At 47.4% G+C, this 17293-nt stretch overlaps 3 protein-coding genes across 5 annotated transcripts in view; 2 read left to right on the top strand and 1 right to left on the bottom strand.

The window, feature by feature from the left end:
• On the top strand, nt 1–4785 carry LOC307200585 (uncharacterized protein). The gene is made up of 7 exons (XM_079949135.1): nt 1–698; nt 1316–1397; nt 1848–1871; nt 1984–2046; nt 2551–2815; nt 3196–3346; nt 3656–4785. The coding sequence occupies exons 1-7, from the start codon at nt 90–92 to the stop codon at nt 4067–4069; spliced, it is 1608 nt and encodes a 535-aa protein (XP_079805261.1). The 5' UTR covers nt 1–89; the 3' UTR covers nt 4070–4785.
• On the bottom strand, nt 4656–13937 carry THOC6 (THO complex subunit 6). Of its 2 annotated transcripts, none has more exons than XM_079949136.1 (13): nt 13785–13937; nt 12062–12177; nt 11902–11966; nt 10297–10400; nt 10165–10202; nt 10020–10068; nt 9863–9934; nt 9383–9485; nt 8328–8377; nt 7534–7596; nt 6926–7036; nt 6357–6485; nt 4656–5091 (listed from the first exon to the last, which is right to left on the bottom strand). In XM_079949136.1, the coding sequence occupies exons 1-13, from the start codon at nt 13929–13931 to the stop codon at nt 5008–5010; spliced, it is 1131 nt and encodes a 376-aa protein (XP_079805262.1). In that variant the 5' UTR covers nt 13932–13937; the 3' UTR covers nt 4656–5007. The 2 variants fall into 2 exon arrangements, with proteins under 2 accessions (XP_079805262.1, XP_079805263.1); XM_079949137.1 differs by lacking the exon at nt 13785–13937 and adding an exon at nt 13202–13342.
• Nucleotides 13388–17293, top strand: part of HCFC1R1 (host cell factor C1 regulator 1) — a 4727-nt gene continuing 821 nt past the window's right edge. The window contains exons 1-5 of one of the 2 annotated variants that reach the window (XM_079949138.1): nt 13388–13666; nt 15077–15270; nt 16373–16423; nt 16844–17008; nt 17092–17265. In XM_079949138.1, the coding sequence (XP_079805264.1) occupies nt 15077–15270; nt 16373–16423; nt 16844–17008; nt 17092–17265 (584 nt within the window). In that variant the 5' untranslated portion in view covers nt 13388–13666. Of the gene's footprint in view, nt 13667–14303; nt 14973–15076; nt 15271–16372; nt 16424–16843; nt 17009–17091; nt 17266–17293 lie in introns of those variants that run through there. The other variant, XM_079949139.1, reaches the window with a different exon arrangement.

Raw genomic sequence — 17293 nt, forward strand, 5'->3', positions numbered from 1 at the left:
CTTTCGCTTTGCAGGAAAGTTTAAAAGCTGGTTTTTGCGTCCCACCCCCTTCCCATCTCTGACACAGCCAGGAGCAAAAGTCTCTGTGAATGAACAGACCTCGGCAGGAAGGGAAAGGGAAAGCTGAGAGGGGAGGAGAGGCAGGCAGCAGGAGGAGGATTTCAGAGGGATCCACCATGGCAATGAGCGGGGAGGGGGATCCTTCCGGCCAGCGAGAGGCGATCCTGCAGCAGTTCTACGCCGACAGGGTCTTCCTGTCCGGGGACAAAGGCTGGAGGGTCGGGAAGAATTTCTTCGTGGTAAAAAGCATGGTGGAGAAGATGGTAAAATGGGCCTATGAATCCAGCACCGGGCTCTACCCCAACGACCCCATCCCGGTCGGCAGCCACAGGGAAGGGCTGCACCTTCAAGTGGAAGGGAGTTCCAACGGTTTCGACTTCCTCATCCCCGCGAGGTATAACCCCAAGCTGGCGCTCGCAAGTGGGGGCATCGCCAAGGAGCCTGGCAGCTATGAAAAGAAGCTGCCCACCTACATTTCCCGTGAGCAAGGGCTGCCCGTGTTTCGCTGGGGCACCAGAGTCCTTGTGGACCTCGAGGCTTTCGGGGAGATGTACGTGGAAGTTCACTGCCACCGGCAAGCGGAGCGCCTGGCGGACGAGGACGACGAGGAAGACCTGGATTTCTTAGAGGAGTGCAAGGTAGATTTCGACAGAGTGGCGTCATCACCATGGTTATTTTGATGAAGATGAAGAAGTAGTTTATATACCACTTAATACTTCAAAAAAGTCTTTAAAGCAGTTTAGGACATTATAAAAGTATCACACACAAATACAAAAAAAGAGAGAACTAAAAATAAGCATTTTCAAGTGGTACAAAACAGTTAAGTAAAATCCTCCTAAATATCAAAATAAACTAGAACTACTATCATGCAGGTATCATTAACTTGGTGGAGCTTCTGAGACCTGAATGTTCAGCGCACATTTTAAGTCAGTTTTCTGATTTGTTTAACTTGATTTATTTGTATTGTGCCTTTTATACTGTGAAGCCACGGGCAGAACAATCCGAGCTATGGGAAGCTGGTAAAATTTCCACTGTCTTAAATGATGCCAGCTTAAGTTAGCCTGGTATAGTCTGAGGTTGCGCTTTATGCTGGTGTGAGCACAGCCAGGGCGTGTGGGTTTTACACTGGTGTAGCCCCAGCTCAGCTAAGACCCGCTGAATCCACACCTCATCCTCCTGGTGGATCTGGGGTTTCCTTTCTCCAACTCAAGAGGATGCAAAATCCAGTGATCCGCTTTGTTTTCTCTTTGTCTAGGAGAGCCTCAGCCACCACCACCTGGACCCTGTCCAAATCTTGGAGGACTTTCACCGACATATAGAAATCGCTTTGGACCCAGGTACAGCCATGTCAGCGCAGGTGGTGTGCTAACATTTCCTTTGGTCTGAGGGTTGCTTGAGAGAGGGGCAAACTGAACTCCCAAACTTGGAGTTAGTCGCACACACACACCCTCCCCCCGTTATAGCATGCTATTCTGTAAACCTCACAATCCGATTCCTCAGATACCTGGACTTACAGATGCTTTTCCTCTAAGGAGACCTGGCAGCCGCCTTTGTTCTGAACAGGTACCCTCTATTTATGCAACAGAAGGAAATTCAACAGGCTTAATATCATATCACCATGCTGAGAAAAGCTGCACCTGTTATAATGAATTTCCACTTGTCATGTAATTAAAAGCAGAACAATCCTTTTTAGGAAACAGTGGAGTAGGGGTTTGGGAGCCTGAATGTCAAGCCATTCGCAATTCTCCATTAACTCATTTTCTCACTTTTCTTTCCGGCCTTCCCAGAGTGCACCCATCCCCGGCAAAATGGTAAGTCCAAAAAGATGTAGAAATTATTTTCCCATTGGGAGAAGCCGTTTGCAAGGGGGGCTGGATTTGGCCTACAGTTGCTTATTCCTTGAATTTCCCCCTTGACAATTAGATCCTGTTTTCCGGCAAAAACTCTTCCGCTCCCGCGTACCCAAGATAGACAACTGGATGAGACGTGAGTCTATTTTTTGAGACATATGTTTATTGCATTCCCTCAAATGTAAAAACATCAGAGTGAGTTCTGTCCTTGCCAACACATTCCTTCAATAATTAATCGGTCAGATATGAATATATTTTAAAATTGCATTGGAAGAGCTCTGTGGACAGAATATGACCTCTTCTGGAGTGGAGGCAGGTAACCACATCACAGATCTGCCACCTATCCTTCTGTATAAGGGACAGACTTTATACTTAAATAAAAATATTTCTGATCACCTAGCCTTTTAGATTCTTGGGAGAGTAACAGGACTGCCTTGCTTATTATTTATGTTTGCTCGTGTTTCTATTACTGTTGTAATGCCATGACTGGTTTACCATTAAGATTTATAGGCTGCACACTGCTGCAGGTATTCCCACAACCCCTCAAGAAAGGCACTGAAGAAATGAAAAATGTAATAACTTTATTGTTCCTTCCCCTTGATTCCTGGGGGAAATCATGCTTTGTCTGTGCCCTATGCAGAGAACATCACACTGGAGGCCCTGAATTTGGAGAGTCCTGCCATCCAATTGGTTTTCCTTGAAGGGACGGAAACTGTCCCAGTGAATCTGGTCCCTGCCATCCAGGGAGCCTTCAAGCTCTCCAACCAGTGGCTGAGAGAAGACCTGGCCCACCTTTCCGACTGGTGGGATGGGGACCTGGCCAACGAAAAGAAAAGCTTTCTCCGGAAAGCAACCGTCGTTCAGGAAGTTGGACCAGAGCTGATAGCCAAGGGAGGATTTTGGAGGTAAAAAAAAGTAAACAAACTTAGCAGCCGAGAAGGAGCAACGGGTTACCCTCTGGTGGGAAAGCAGCGCTTGGCATGCATTCAGAAACAGGCAACTTTTTCAGTAGTCAAAAGTTGACCTTTTATTTCTGAAGTTTAATAAAAGGGGTTCCCTCCCCCCAAAAAAGACCTTTTATATTAAGGCAAGATATGTTAAGCTTCCACTGAAATATCAAACCTTTCTTTTTAATACAAACCTTTCTTTTTAATACCATCTCATTTTTGCCTCCTGCAGTAACAACAGGAGCTAAGAGGGCTATTAAGAGTTCATCCAACTAAGGAACTGTTTGCTTTTCCATAAACACTGTGTTCTAATGGAGCCGATCTCTCTCTGGGCCCAGGCTCTCTTTCAGCCATGCCGAGACTGTGATTCTTGAGGACATTGACGCTGATGGCGGGCAGAGGGCGGCAGCTTTGAGACTGCTTAAGTTTGTCAATGTGACAAAATGGACGCCAGAGTACGGCAAAATCTTGACTTCCTACCATCTCAAGGTGAACCTCCTAATTAAATGCTGCACGGACTGGTGAGGTAAAATAACCAAAATGCAAGCAGTGTTATCTATCACCAGGCCAGTGTTTACCATCCCCTCAGGGGCCTCTTTCATACACTTGGAACCTGATATCAAGGCCCTTATATTTGCTTCTAGTCAAAATGGAGGAAAACATAGCCAAGGAGTCAGCCATATGATGCCCTCCACATTCCTTTTTCCCAACCTCCTGAAGCACACCAGAACTGCCCGTGCTGTTGAACTTCTAAGAGCCACAAATACCTAACATTTCCCTTCTCTCTTCCTCTTCCAGAGCATTTTGCTGTGGTGCTGTGAAATCTACCCGCAGAAGGAACAGTGGGAGACTCTACTCTCCTCCCTGGAAGTCCTCCTGAGGCTCCTACTCCACACCCTCACCAAGAGAAACCTCCCGCACTACTTCCTGCAGTCCGTCAACCTCTTCAGCAGGCGCTACAAATCCAGCAGCTCCACCTATGGCCCCTTGGCCTTGGAGGTCCTGTGCCGTGAGGTCGAAGCGATGCTGGCCGACCCCGTGGGATACCTTCTGCCGGATCCTGAACGGCAGGACCACTGTGCCAGTGGAGAGTTTAAGGAGAAGATGGCAGCTCTCCGGGAGTTTAAAGAAAGTCACCAGGAAGATCTGAAGGAGCTGAAGAGGATGCAGGATGAGCATATGTATGAGGAGGTGGAAATATCCGAAGCGTAAAGGCAGAGTCCTGTGTGAAGGACTAGAAATCCAGAAAAGCATTGTTCCATGCGGCATGGAGCTGGCCAGTCTGCCATAGCTTTCCCACAATTCCAGATTCCAGACCTCATGACCACAGAGGTAAAAAACTGAAGAGCAGTTGGGCAAAGTCAGACGAAAGATCACAGAAGGGTGTCAAACAAGGAGGACATCTGAACCGCTCCTTGACATTTTTGCCCATCAGCTCCATATGAGTCACTGCAGTGTGATGGCTTGCCAGGATGAGGAACCTATAGCCTTCAATATGCTTTGGGACTAAAACTTCCAGCACTCCAGGCCAGCACTGCCAATGGTCAGGGATGATGGGAGTTGTAGTCCACCTGACTGGAGGGCCCTTAAATTATCCCTGTCACCCAGGCTTGAGTGCTGGACTGGAGAGACCCAAGTTCAAGTTGTGCCACAAAGCTGAACATTGTTTCAGCCATCGCCTCTCAGATTCACCTACCTTACACAAGATGTTTGAGAGAACAAGAAGGGAACTCCGTATGCTTCCTCAAATGAAGGATAGGACAAAGACACAGCAACAAACATTCCGAGGGCATCCATATTTCACTCTAAAAAAAATTGTTTTAATGCATTTAACTCGAAATAGATTTAACAGCTTCTTGCCTGTGATGTAAGGTTTATCCTGACTGTGGAATTGGGGGTTGCTAGTTAACAATAAACACAGTTCCCAATTCCTTTCATTTTTTTACCACAACTTTAAAACCCATGAAGTTCATGCCCAAGCAGGTCCAGGGGTTTCTTTTTTCTTACTGAAGAGCCTCCTTTTCCCAACTGACAGTCCAGCTAGCTGTGGCTCACTCATCCCTGAACGTAGCAGCCTGTCGAGTGGGGCTGCCTGTCTGCCCAGGCACTCCTTGAACAGACCAGTTTATGGAAACGGAATCAGCCGAGCCTTAAGAGAAGGTGAGGGAAAAGGCCCGGTAACCAAAGTTGGTGAAGACGTCGATGCGGTGGCTGCTTCCGGCAGCTGTCAGCACCTGATGGCGAAGAGGAAGGGAAGATGAGAGGGAAGAGGTTTATCAGGTATGGGGCAGCGGAAGGCCCACCCACTGCCCCACCCGCTCTGCTTCTAACCTTGCCCACCCTCTCTCTCTTGCTTTGCTCCCCACCATCACCAGCCACGGAAACAAAACCATTGTTCTGCCCAGCAGAAAACAGCAAGTACTCAAGCCCAGGGCTGGGGAACCTCAGGCCAGGGACCACATGCAGTCCTCCAGGTCTCTGAACCTTGGGATTCTCCCCAGGCCACACACCTTCTTCCCAGGCCGTGCCCTCAGGGGTCATGCTCTGCTCCCTTGAGTGATTTATTTTATTTTATTGCCTGGCTGGGATGTGTCCTTGAACTCTGACAATACCTCTTGTTTGCCTGGAGGGGAGTGTGAGTGCATGTAGGAACTAGCCTAGGGTACTAAGCTAACGTTTACATTCCTTGCCCCCCCCACCCCAACTTTTTGTCTCTAGTCCTGCCCCTCCCTGCATATGACCCTCCGAATGTTGCTTAGAAGGGACCCCTGGATTGCAAAAAGTCCCCACCCCCCACTCCAGTCCTAGTAAAAGACCACCTTCTTCCACATGCCTCTGCCTACCCCCAGTAAGATCTCTGACGGAGGCCAAGGAACGCAGAACTGGCAAGTATGCAGGGCAGGGCAGGGCCTTCTGGGTTGTGGCACCCAGACCGGAGAACTCCCTCTCTTATGGAGCACATATGGCTCCCTTTCTGTTGCTATTTCAACACCTCCGTTCAACCTCTTAGGTTCAATGGGCCTATGACCCACCCCCTTATTATCGTCTGGTTCTCCAGTGTGGTTTTCGTTTCTGTGCCACGGATATCGCTTCAGGTTTGTTTTTTACATACTTTTCCCAATATAATTTGTCGTTTACTCATAGCTGTGTTTTAAATTTGGTTTGTCGGCTGCCTTGAGAGATTTCCACTTTATAGGGATATAGTTGGTTTAATTTACCAGGGGCGAAGGTCCCACAAACTCGCCATTTGCCTGTCCAGACCTCTGGGTTTCTATAAACCGAAGCCCAAATTCACTACTTCACTACATCCAACCCCAAGTGACAACCCGCCTCTCATTCCCCAAGCCCGCCTTGCTCCTTGGAAGCTTGTCACATTCTTATTTCAGCCCCCTCCCCCACATCCACAGTCCTACTTGCCAAAGCTAAGCCCTGCCCCTTCCAAGCAGAATTCCAGCCACCTCCCTTTGCAGGCCAGACACCCTCCTGCCGCCCAGCTTACCTTGTGCTCTGGCGAGTGTTCGTTGATGGAAAGAGAGTGGATGCAACGTGGGATGCAAGGGATTTGAGCCTTCACTTCCCCACTGATCTGTAAATGGTTAATGGTGGGGCTGTGGCCAGCCGAGAGAATCTGTGGAAGACAGATCATAAGGGCGCGGAAAGAGGGTGCTGAGCAAAAGGGCGGATTGCATAGCTGTCAACCTTCCCTTTTTTGGTGGGAAATTCCCTTATTCCAGTGCCATTTCCCGCTGCTTCCTGCTGCTATCCCGGATTGTTAAGATATCCCGTAGACTGTCCCCAGGACAGGTGAGGCTGCTGGTCCCTTATTTTCGAGGATGCTGATCCCTTATTTTCAAATCTGAAAGTTGACAGCTATGGCGGGTGGCAATGAAACCATTTTTATGAAGAATAAAAAATTTGGCGCAAAAGGGAAGAGCAAAGGAAGGGGAAATAAGACTGGTTGGATGAAGGAATAACAACAAAGGAGCAGGGGGAAGAAATGCAGGAATCAAGGGAATGAGGAAGCCAGCGAGATGGGAGGCTATGTGTCCCCCAACGGGAATGACTCACCAAGTCCTGGTAGAACATGACTTGTTGCTGACACTGGGGCACGGGGAATATTGTGGTAGGTGTGACAGACCGCAGGTGCCACAGAGTGAGCGCTGGGCCTCCACCACACACCTGTGGAAGGAGAAGCAGGAAAAGGGGTGGACATCTGAGGGGAGGGATCTTACACCAGCAAGTCAGGGACTGGTCTAAGGTGCAGCCACTGTGCAAACCTAAGGGAAAGATTAATAAATGGGTCCCTCAAATGCATGTTAAAGGGGCGCCCCAGATCTGAAAAAGTGGAAGACGGCTGCCTTAGGGAACCCACAACCTGCCGATGACAAAAGCTCTCTGCAAGAGCCCTTTTGCTTACCCAGTGCACCAAACACTTGTCCATTGCAAATGTCAGCAGCCCCCCTTGCTTCCAAGGCCAGTTTCAGAAAATATGGGCAGAACAGGGAGCTCCAAAGAAAGGGGAAGCCAACGTCTCTGGACGTCCCATGCGACATCAGAGAACAGCAAGGCTCAGTGAACAATCTCCTTCTTCCCTCCCAGACTGCTGCACCCCAGCTCAATACAACTTGGGATATTTAAGCTGTTCTCTTTCTGCAGCCAAGAGTCAATGAACTCACCATCCAGTCGGACTCGGTTGCCAGGCAACGGATCCACTTCCCATTCTGTGGCCTGTTGCATTCCTAAGGGAGTTGAGGGGAGCATTAGGGGAAGGTGGCCGAAGGAAGCAAGGGTTAAGTGGTGAAGCTGGTTATCGGAAATGAGTAAGGGCTCCATTTCCTCAAAGGTTTCTCTTCAATAAAATATGAGATCGCAAGTGTGGTTCCTAGTTTTTATTAGGGGTTATAGTTTTGAGGAGTTGCAAACACTTTGACAATAACAGCAGCTTAGTTTGCATGTCTACTTTTAAATTTTAAATTTTAAAAATATGTTCTGGATAGATGGAGAATGGAAGAATGGGGAGGGATAGGAAGGCACTGTGTTCCCTGGGGCAGAGGGAAATAGGATAAAACTGCAATACCTCATAAGGTTATCTAAAAGGGTTTAATCCTGGATGGTGATTTGGAAATGGGCTATTAATCTTTCTCATTGCTGCTAAGATCAGTATAGTGGTCAATTAGACCACTACAGTATTTATCCGAGTGGTTTCATAAAACATGGAATATAATAGCTCCATTATCTAAACTGACATATTACAGGAGAATGCATAAATAACAACAGTCAACCTAATCTATGGAACAACAGTTTGTTTATGATGTTTTGGAATGACAAACCTCAGGAAAATATCCAGTCATATACTTAATTTTGCTTTATTATAACTGGTTAATCTTTTATTGCTTGTTTTCCTTTATAACTATTTTTAATGTAAGAAGGCATCAAGCAATAAAGATGTTGATGATGATGATTACATTACCTCATATTTATGTACTTCAATTGATTGAACCTGACCTCCAGTACGTAAATCTGGAGAGAGAGAGAGAGAGAGAGAGAGAGAGAAATAAAGTCCATAGTTTGTCTAGTCAACTGTAGCTCAGTGGCAGAACATCTGTTTGCATTCAGAAAGACCCAGATTCAATCCTCATCATCTCCAGTAAGGGATGGGAGGGACCCCACCTGAAACCCCACAGAGCCACTGCCATTAACTATAGACAACATGTTGCTAGATGGACCACAGGCCTCAGTATAGGCCGCTTCCTATGCTGCATATACACCATCCCAGTCCTAGAATACAAGCCAAAGGGGGTGTCAGCAACTGATCATCTAAAGAGATTGGAAGAAAATGGAGCATTGGGATCCCTGTGGCATTGGCTCATCCCAAAACATTCTGAAGATATTCTCTGAATCAGCTTTAAATAAGTGACATCCACTATGTTTTTCAAGAAACTTCTAAGAGCAAACAAATATGGAATCCAAGATATAATCCAAGAAGAGTTAAAGCAAGCCTTATGACCATTAGCCATATAACAGAGAACAGAAGTTTAAAAGGCACAGATTGATACCCAAAGATGGGTTACATCCACAGCATACATTTAAAGCAGGATGATACCACTTTTAACAGTGACGGAGAATCCTGCGAACTCTGGTTTGCTCAGAGTGCTGACTTCACATAGCTACAGTTTCCTGCACTGTTGACCAACTACAGTTCACAGGGTTTCTTATATCTGTTAGAGGTATGATAGCGCTTTAAATGTATGGTGTGGATGTTGCCAGAGTCATATTTGAATCAAGGAGCCTGTTTCAGGATTGCGGGGTCACCACCACTGAGAATGCCCTACCCTGACAGGGTTCAGATTTGGCTTCCTTCGGAGACGGGACATGCAGCAGGATCTGCCCAACTGGTTTTAAAGCACGGGGCGGGGATTATATGGGGAGACGATCTCTCAGAGAAACAAATGCAGGTAGCCAGAGTCTGAGGGAGGTACAGAAGGAAGAGAAACAGCAGGCAGCAAGGGGGCTGCAGATCCTCACCCCAAAGGCGCACGGTGCCATCCTCACTCCCTGAGAGGCACTCTCTGAGCTGGTCTCGAAGGGCCAGGCAGTGGATATAATCGGTGTGGCCTTGATATTCATGCTGTGACAGAGAGAGATGAAACAGAGTATGACTTGCAATGTAGGACACATTCTGGAGGTTGAAGATATGCTACAGAATAACTGAGAAATTATATTATGATACTCTATTGCTGTTGCAGAACAACACAGAATCCTGAAAAGCTATTTTTATTAAGTTTTCAGTAACCATAGGCAAGGGGAAAAGCCTTGGAGTCTGGAAATTGACTGATGAAATTGAGAACTTGACAGATGAAGAGGATTTATTTCCCGTTTATAATAACAATTTGGGGATACTCTAATGAGGAGAAGCCCCTGTAGGAGATGAGAAGGAACTGCCTTAAATAAACCTCCTCTCTCCCCGCATTTCATCAGCCCCATGATGCTAGAGGCAGAACTCACCGTGAAGGCGCCAGATTCCAGATCCATCATGTGAATGGAACAGTCTCCCCCAGCCATTAGAAGACTATTATCCTGAAGGAGGAAAAGCGGCAAGAATGAGGCCGAGGCAGATGAGGGAACCATGCTAAACCCTCCCCATATTGTGCTGCGCCTGTACCTTGAGGTTCAGTTGAAGGCTGTTGATTTCTGGCACCTCCAAGCTGCTCCTGAGCAGAAAAGCAAAGAGAGAGTTTTTGCCATCTGTACATGCATAAAGAGGAAGGAAAGATGGCAATGGTGAAAGGGGGAAATCAAAGTTATACCCATAAGGCGGCCTCCTGCTCCAGGCTTCTTTGCAACCCTGCGGCAGAAGGCAGAAGAAGGTTAAGAGGAACACAGTCAAAAGGAAGTCGGGAGAAACGTGGGAGGGGAACCAATGAGCCAGCCACCCTTACCTTCTTCACAATCTCACTCCAGTTCCAGGCCTTGACTTCCCCATTGCCAGCACTGAGCAGCTGCCGGTCTGTGGAAACCAGGGCATAGACGGGACCTTCGTGAGCTGTGGGAAGAAGAAACACCTGAAATGGATGGATTTTGGCATGGCAGTGGTGAAGTGCATTCTGGGAAATCCCCGGCTTGCCTCCCTGAAGTTCCGGAGTTTAACTTTTCCAGGAACGCATTTTTTCCCCATCTCATTTGCAGAGGGCTTGCAAGCCCGTGGCCAGATTCAAGGGGGCCTTGGGGGCAAGGACAGTCCTGGGAGAGCCCCCTCCTTCGGTTCGTTTACCAATCAGCAGCGGCAGGACTGTGAGAAGGAGAAGCCACTGTGACCACTCGGCCCACTGCTCCCCTCAGTGAAGGGCCCTTAAAATTAAAGGAGTCGTGTTAGGTATGTCAACACGGCAAATCATCACACAGGCACCCAGCCACCCATGCCAAGGTGGGGAGAGGGTCTCCAGATTGGCACTTTAGAGGGATGGCAGGGGCAGGCGGTGGCACTGAATAATGGCACTGATGCACAGGCCCCTCCAGACTGAGGTGTTGGGTTTTTTCCAGGTGTATCTGCAATGCATCTTTGGCACAATAATAGTGTGTTGGTGGTGAATTTATACGACCATCCACACATCATTCTGCTTTATTAGTTCTTCTGTGATGCCCCCCCAATGATACTGTAAAAAAGGTCTCAGCCCAGTATACCTGAAGGAGCGTCTCCACCTCCATAGTTCAGCCCAGACACTGAGGTTGAGCTCTGAGGGCCTTCTAGCAGTTCCCTCCCTGCAAGAAGTGAGGTTACAGGGAACCAGGCAGAGGGCCTTCTTGGTAGTGGCGCCTGCCCTGTGGAACGACCTCCCTTCGGATGTCAAGGAAATAAACAACTATCTGACTTTTAGAAAAAATCTGAAGGCAACCTTATTTAAGAAAGTTTTTAATGTTTGATGGTTTATTGTGTTTTTTAATATTCTGTTGGAAGCCACCCAGAGTGGCTGGGGAAACCCAGCCAGATGGGCGGGGTATAAATAAATAAATAAATAAATAAATAATAATAATAATAATAATAATTAAAAGCAGGACTGCGAATAACCGTCCTGATACCATCATAAGCACAAATAATCATGAATGCACAATAAATATGACACATGTTGAGGCCCTATGTAAGGGCCCAAAGGCTGGGGGCTTTTTTGGGGTGGAAGGTAGAGCCACCCAGCCCAGTGCTTCTCATCTCATGGCCAGGCCCTTTATTTATTTATTTAATGACGCCAGCATTAGCCACAGCAGGCTCTCCTGGAGCCCAGCCAATGCTGCATGCTGACACTGGGCCTGGGGTTCTGCTTTATGGGAACTCCTGGCATTGCCACAAACGGCCAACCGTAATAAACAAACAGGTTGGCATGGGAATGAATGCTCAATGCATCTTGGGAGTTCCTGGACTCCTTGCAGTTGTTGTTATTTGTTTATATCCCGTTAGCCTTCCCGAAGGAGTCCAGGGCAGCAACAACAGGCAACATAACGATAAAAGCATCTTAAAAACAATTCCAGTAGAGGCTGTGTTTTTCACCTACCTACAAAGGACACCACTGGCTTCTTGCTCTCCTCCTTAGCCTCTGAACTCAGTGCTGCAGAAAGGCTGGAGAGGAAGAAACACAGAGGTGTGAGAAAATGCAGAGATAATTGCTCCCTCTCCCAATAGAGGACAGTCTTTGTTAAGAGGCGCCAGATTACCTGAAGATGGCAATCTCTCCATAGTTGTTCCCAGCTGCCAAGTACTTGCCACATGGTGAGACGCTCTGGGAGTAGACAGTCATGTGCAAGAGTTCCAGGGATCGCTGAATATCCATCTGGCAAGAGGAACAAGCGGGAGAAGTCAAGTGCTGCCTGGATGGAAACTGGTTCTTGCTTTGCTAAGAAATACTGTTTTATTTGCCCAGGCATGTCCCACCCCAAGCCCTGATTGCACTACAGTAGAAGCAGATTCCGTCCTTGGCAAAACAAAATCCCACCTATGTAGTTGATTTACCTGCTGCGGAGCTTGACCAAACTCAGTTTTTTGTACAGCCCAATTCTGCTAATTCCTGCAATATACCAAAGCGTAGATCAAGGCAGCCTGGCCTTGGATGTCAATAGGTAAGATGGGAGCAAGATCTCTCCAGTATGACACACTGGTCTCACCAGCATCCCAGTGCAGTACATGGAACCACAGAACAGGCTGCCATGTTACATGCTACCCATGTCCAATGAGCCTCACACACGGGTGTGACAAATGATCCCAAAGCATGTGGGGTTTCCAGCAAGGCAAAATAGGGTACATCAGGAGTAGGGAACCTGTGGCTCACCAGATGTTGGGGGGGGTATTTCAGCTTCCATCAGCTCCAGTGAGTATGGCCAACGATCAGAGGTGATGGGAGTTGTAGTCCAGAAACATCAGCAGGGCGACCAGTTCCCTACCCACACAATACAGGCTGCAAATCATCTGGCTCTCTCGTCAAAAGGAGATGTAAACACTGCATCTAATGTGAGTTTTTAAAATGCCCCGTGGGTCAACATAACGCTTTTGTTTTGCTACTGCTTGTTGAATTTGGTCACGACTTCTATTTTGATGGTAAGCTGCCTTGGTTTTGAGTTTTAATTTTGCTGCGATACTTGTATGTTTTTCTCTATCAAGCTACCTTGAGTTTCATTTTATAAGAAAAACAGCTTAACAGAAATGCAGAGTTCCCTTTAAAATAAAATAACAAATCACTTGATAATGCTGAGCGCGGAGCAAAAAGAGGAGCCGCATTGCAGCAAACGTTAGTCCAGGCAAAGCGCACTCCCTATGCACACTGTCCGAGGAGTAAGCCCATTGAACACAGTGGGATTTACTTCTGAGTAAGCACGCAAACGACCGCGATGTTAAATTGCTCATCCAAACCCGCCCCGGTCAATGGAAGCCAGAGGCGCCCGCGCTCCATTCATTCCATGCAGAAGCGATGCGCTTTCCTTTTTTCCTTCACTTAACGAGGCCAATGCCAAAGTCGGACACTAGGGGGCGCGCGCACGAGCCCTTGAGACTTTGTCTCGTCTCTATGATTACGAAGAGCCAGAGCGACGAGAAAGCGCAAGGCACGACGGGATTCGGAAGCTCCGCGGTCAAAGCAACATGGATCGAGAGTGTAAAAAAGAACTACGTTTCCCGGCACACCTCGCGCGAGTATTGGAGGGTTCTCCCCTCCTCGCTCGTCACGTGAAAACGAAATTTGGTCGCTGGTTTACACCCTGCTGGTTCCCCAGGCTGCTGTAGAAGCGCCGCCGTTGTGAAGAGCAGCGTGAGGAACAGACTTCCGAACGGTAAGAGGTATATATTTTTAAATCCCCTGCCGCTATATTAACGGCGCATGCGCAGACGCTATCTCCAGACCCGCATTCTAACCTGCCCCCCCCCTCGCGCGTGCCTGTCTGCACCGACCGTTACTGGCGTCACGTTCCTTCCACCGCACAGCGGCAGCCGCACGTGCCTCAGAGAATCAAGGGGCGCCCAGCCCCACCTTGAATATAACCACGCCCTTTCCTGTGCAGTGGACACGCCCACCAGGTTGAGGCGAGCGCAAAGCATCTTGGGATCCCGTTATTTCGGTTAGCCCTATAGCAAGGCACCATGGGAGCGTCTTTAAATGGCCGCCTGTGAGCGCAAAGACTGCTGGGATTCCCAAACCTTGGCAGGCAGAGATGAGCACTAGTCGGGTCAAGGCAAACTTCCTTTATCCTGAAGTGGCCTTAAAGATCACGGGAGAGGGACCTGCTGTCCTTTTCGTATCATGAGCCTTTAGGACAAAAAGGGGCAGTTGCAGAGTTATCACTAACACATTAGCAACCTGAAAATGAAAAACACACATAACACTTTTAAGGATGGTAGAGCTGAATCCTACATAACCATCAGGTTAAGGTTACCAGATTTTTTTCAATTAATCCGGGGTAACCTTACATCAGGTATTACGTACTTTGAACAGACACACTGCGTTCTAGATTTATGCACAACTTCCAAGAGTTATCCAATATAAAGACCACTGCTATCTGATGGAAACACTTTGCTTAATTAAGGTGTTGGAAACCGAAAGAGCATCTGCAGAGACCCCTCTGATAAGACCTTACCTGATAAGATACAGGAAGGAGCTCTGTATGTGGGACTTAGCCTTATGTCTCAAAATGAGCAGCTTGAAAAGCACCTGAAGACAACAGATGCAACATTTAATGCAGTGGCTTTTCCGAAGGATTTTATTTATTTATGCACCACCCCTTTTCCCTGGCGGAGACTTGAGGCAGCTTACAGACAAAATAGGAACAAATAGGATTTAACAGTATGCAAAGGGCCCACTTAATAAAAAGATCACATGAGACCAGCTTCCTTGCTCATATCTATTGCCCCCTAAAGTGCACAGCTTCAGAGGATCATTGGCTATGCTCAGTCATATACAGGGTAATGGGAAGGCTCTTCAGGCCTGGTCAGTGATCTGCCTGAACCAAGTATAAACCCTAGGATGCTCTCTCAAATCCTTTCTAACACACAACGACCCACTTTCATCAATATACTAGCTCCGCTTTGCATTGGGCTGAAGGCTCCAGAACAATCCTTTAAAAATAGACAGCTTTTTCACAGGTTAGTGTGATTCAACAGCTCCCTTGCACTAACAGTGTTTCAGGGCAGGATTAGTGCTACAGAGGAGAGCCTCAGTTTAACCCCCTTTATGTTTTACCTCGCAGATGGATCAGACAACCGGCCAGCAATCACCAACAATTATTCCATCCAGCCCATCCACGTGCTGCTCCTTCTTGGCTGGGAGCAGGGCTTGGAGCCCCACCATGCCCTCCGGCAGGCAGCGGCACACAGCACGCAGAATGCCATGGATAAGGCAAAGCCAGGGCTTGGTGAACTTCAATAAAATACAGCAGTCCCGGTAAGCATGTTTACAATGAGGCTTTTTGCTTGGGTGAAGAGGAAAGGATACATTTTGAGGATGGGTTGAGGGAGAGAAAAGTGGATTTTGATAGCGCCCACCTCTCTGGCATTTATTCACAGGCAAAAAAGTGACCCACCTGCTGGAAGCTTTAAAAAACACGCCAGGGAAGGAAAATGCAGCCATTTCGTTGGGCTTTTAATTTTGCAGCTTAGTTCTAGAGGAAAGAGACAAAAGGGCAGACAGTGGCCTACAGTCATAAACTTGCAGGGAACTTACTTGATTGATTACAGGACTTTATATATTCTGAAGGCACTTTACAATACAGTTCACACACAATTTAGGTAAAATAAGTGTAACAAGACAGCGAAACTCAGCAGTGTAAAACATTTAAAATGTATTTACTTGCCAGCAAAGTAGGCACTAGGCAAGCCTCTCTGAGGGAGGTATTTCACTCCTGCTGTCTCATACCTTGTCTCAGATGGCAGGTACACTTGTAGAAGATTCTTGGCTAAATATCTTAAGATTCTTGGCTAAATATCTTAAGGTATAAAGTCTTTCAAGCATTCTGCAGTCCTTCAAGCATTCTGCAGTCCTTCAAGCATTCTGGTTCTGTAAAGGGCTTTAAAGAATATGGGGTGGGTACAGAGCCGTAGCTAGGTGATCTTGCGCCCCTGGCAGAACCGTCCAGATTGCGCCCCCTAGGCACGGACAAATTAGCTCTTCTTTCTGCCTCTCCTCCAACCCTACCCCCCAACCAATTCAATTCACACTCATATTTAAAACCTTTTATTTATAGACCTATTTATGTACATATTTTTAACCCATTTTGCACCCACTCCTTGCCTTCGCCCCTGGCAGGGCCCCACCTCACCCCCCCCAGCTATGGCCCTGAGTGGGTGTGGGTGGGGAGAAGAGAAAAAACATAATTCAGTGCTGTGGGAAAGGAAGGAGGGGCCCTGCAAACCCATGGACTTTGGGGTCTGCGAAGAGGAAGAAGCACAGCTTTTATAATTACGGTAAAAGAGGGGCCAGTGGGAGAAGAGCAACTAGCGTGGGGAGATCTTTGGGTCTCGAGTACAACTGTAGCTTTTTGTTTTAGGTGCCGGTCAACATCCTTCGCTTTCAAACGCCATCTGGAGCATAGAGATCAGTAAGTGTGACGTAAGATGAGGAGTTATGGCTGGTGCATGAAGTGAGTGGGGCTAGAAACTTCTATCTTCATATTCCACTTTCTTCTTCCATATACAGGTTACAATTGCATCATGTTTTATTAAAAGTTTTTTGTTGTTTTTTTGCTGATTAAATATATTCCATTGTAGTTTTCTGAGAACAATGAATAAACTATTGAACATACAATTTTCATTTAAGTAAGTGTGTGCTTTTTGTATCCGACACTAAAAATGCCAAATGAATTTTTAAAGCTGTCCTGTTTGCCTTACTGTGCTGCAGTGCATGATGGGCCATGCTGAAGGGCAGAGTGGGGAAAGCGAGCTTGGCATGAATTGGTACAGGACAGGATTGGTGTCACTGGACCCTGGACTCCTTGCCATTGCTCTCTGTGCCCCAACAGGGAACCCAGTTCCAAACACTTCCTCTCAGAGGACAAGATGGCTGCCCGCTTCAACTCTCTTAGCCTGGACAATGACCATGTCTACAGCTCCAACGGTTTCCCTCTCTACAATGAAGATCCCAAGTGGCAGGAGGCATATGCACGCCTGAAAGAACTGCAGCAGAGGTACTGGGGACCACTGCTTTGTGAGGGGGGCAGTCAGAGAAGCAGAATAACAAGGCTTCATTGTGTGAGATTTTCTCTCTCAGGCTGTCCCAAGATGGAGCAAGTGAAGAAGCTAGTTCAGACGAGGATGAGCACAACAGTGTACTTGTGGATGGGGAATTCATTATGGCAGATTGCCCCATACTGGCACATCCACCCTTCCTACAAGAGCCCGTTGGAGGAGTCAGCCTTGTGCCGGAAGAGGTATTTCTTTCTCTGTAAGTATAGCATAAGACTTGGGAAGAG

Source organism: Podarcis cretensis (genome assembly GCF_951804945.1).
Source record: "Podarcis cretensis genome assembly, chromosome: 13".
NCBI lineage: Eukaryota > Metazoa > Chordata > Lepidosauria > Squamata > Lacertidae > Podarcis > Podarcis cretensis.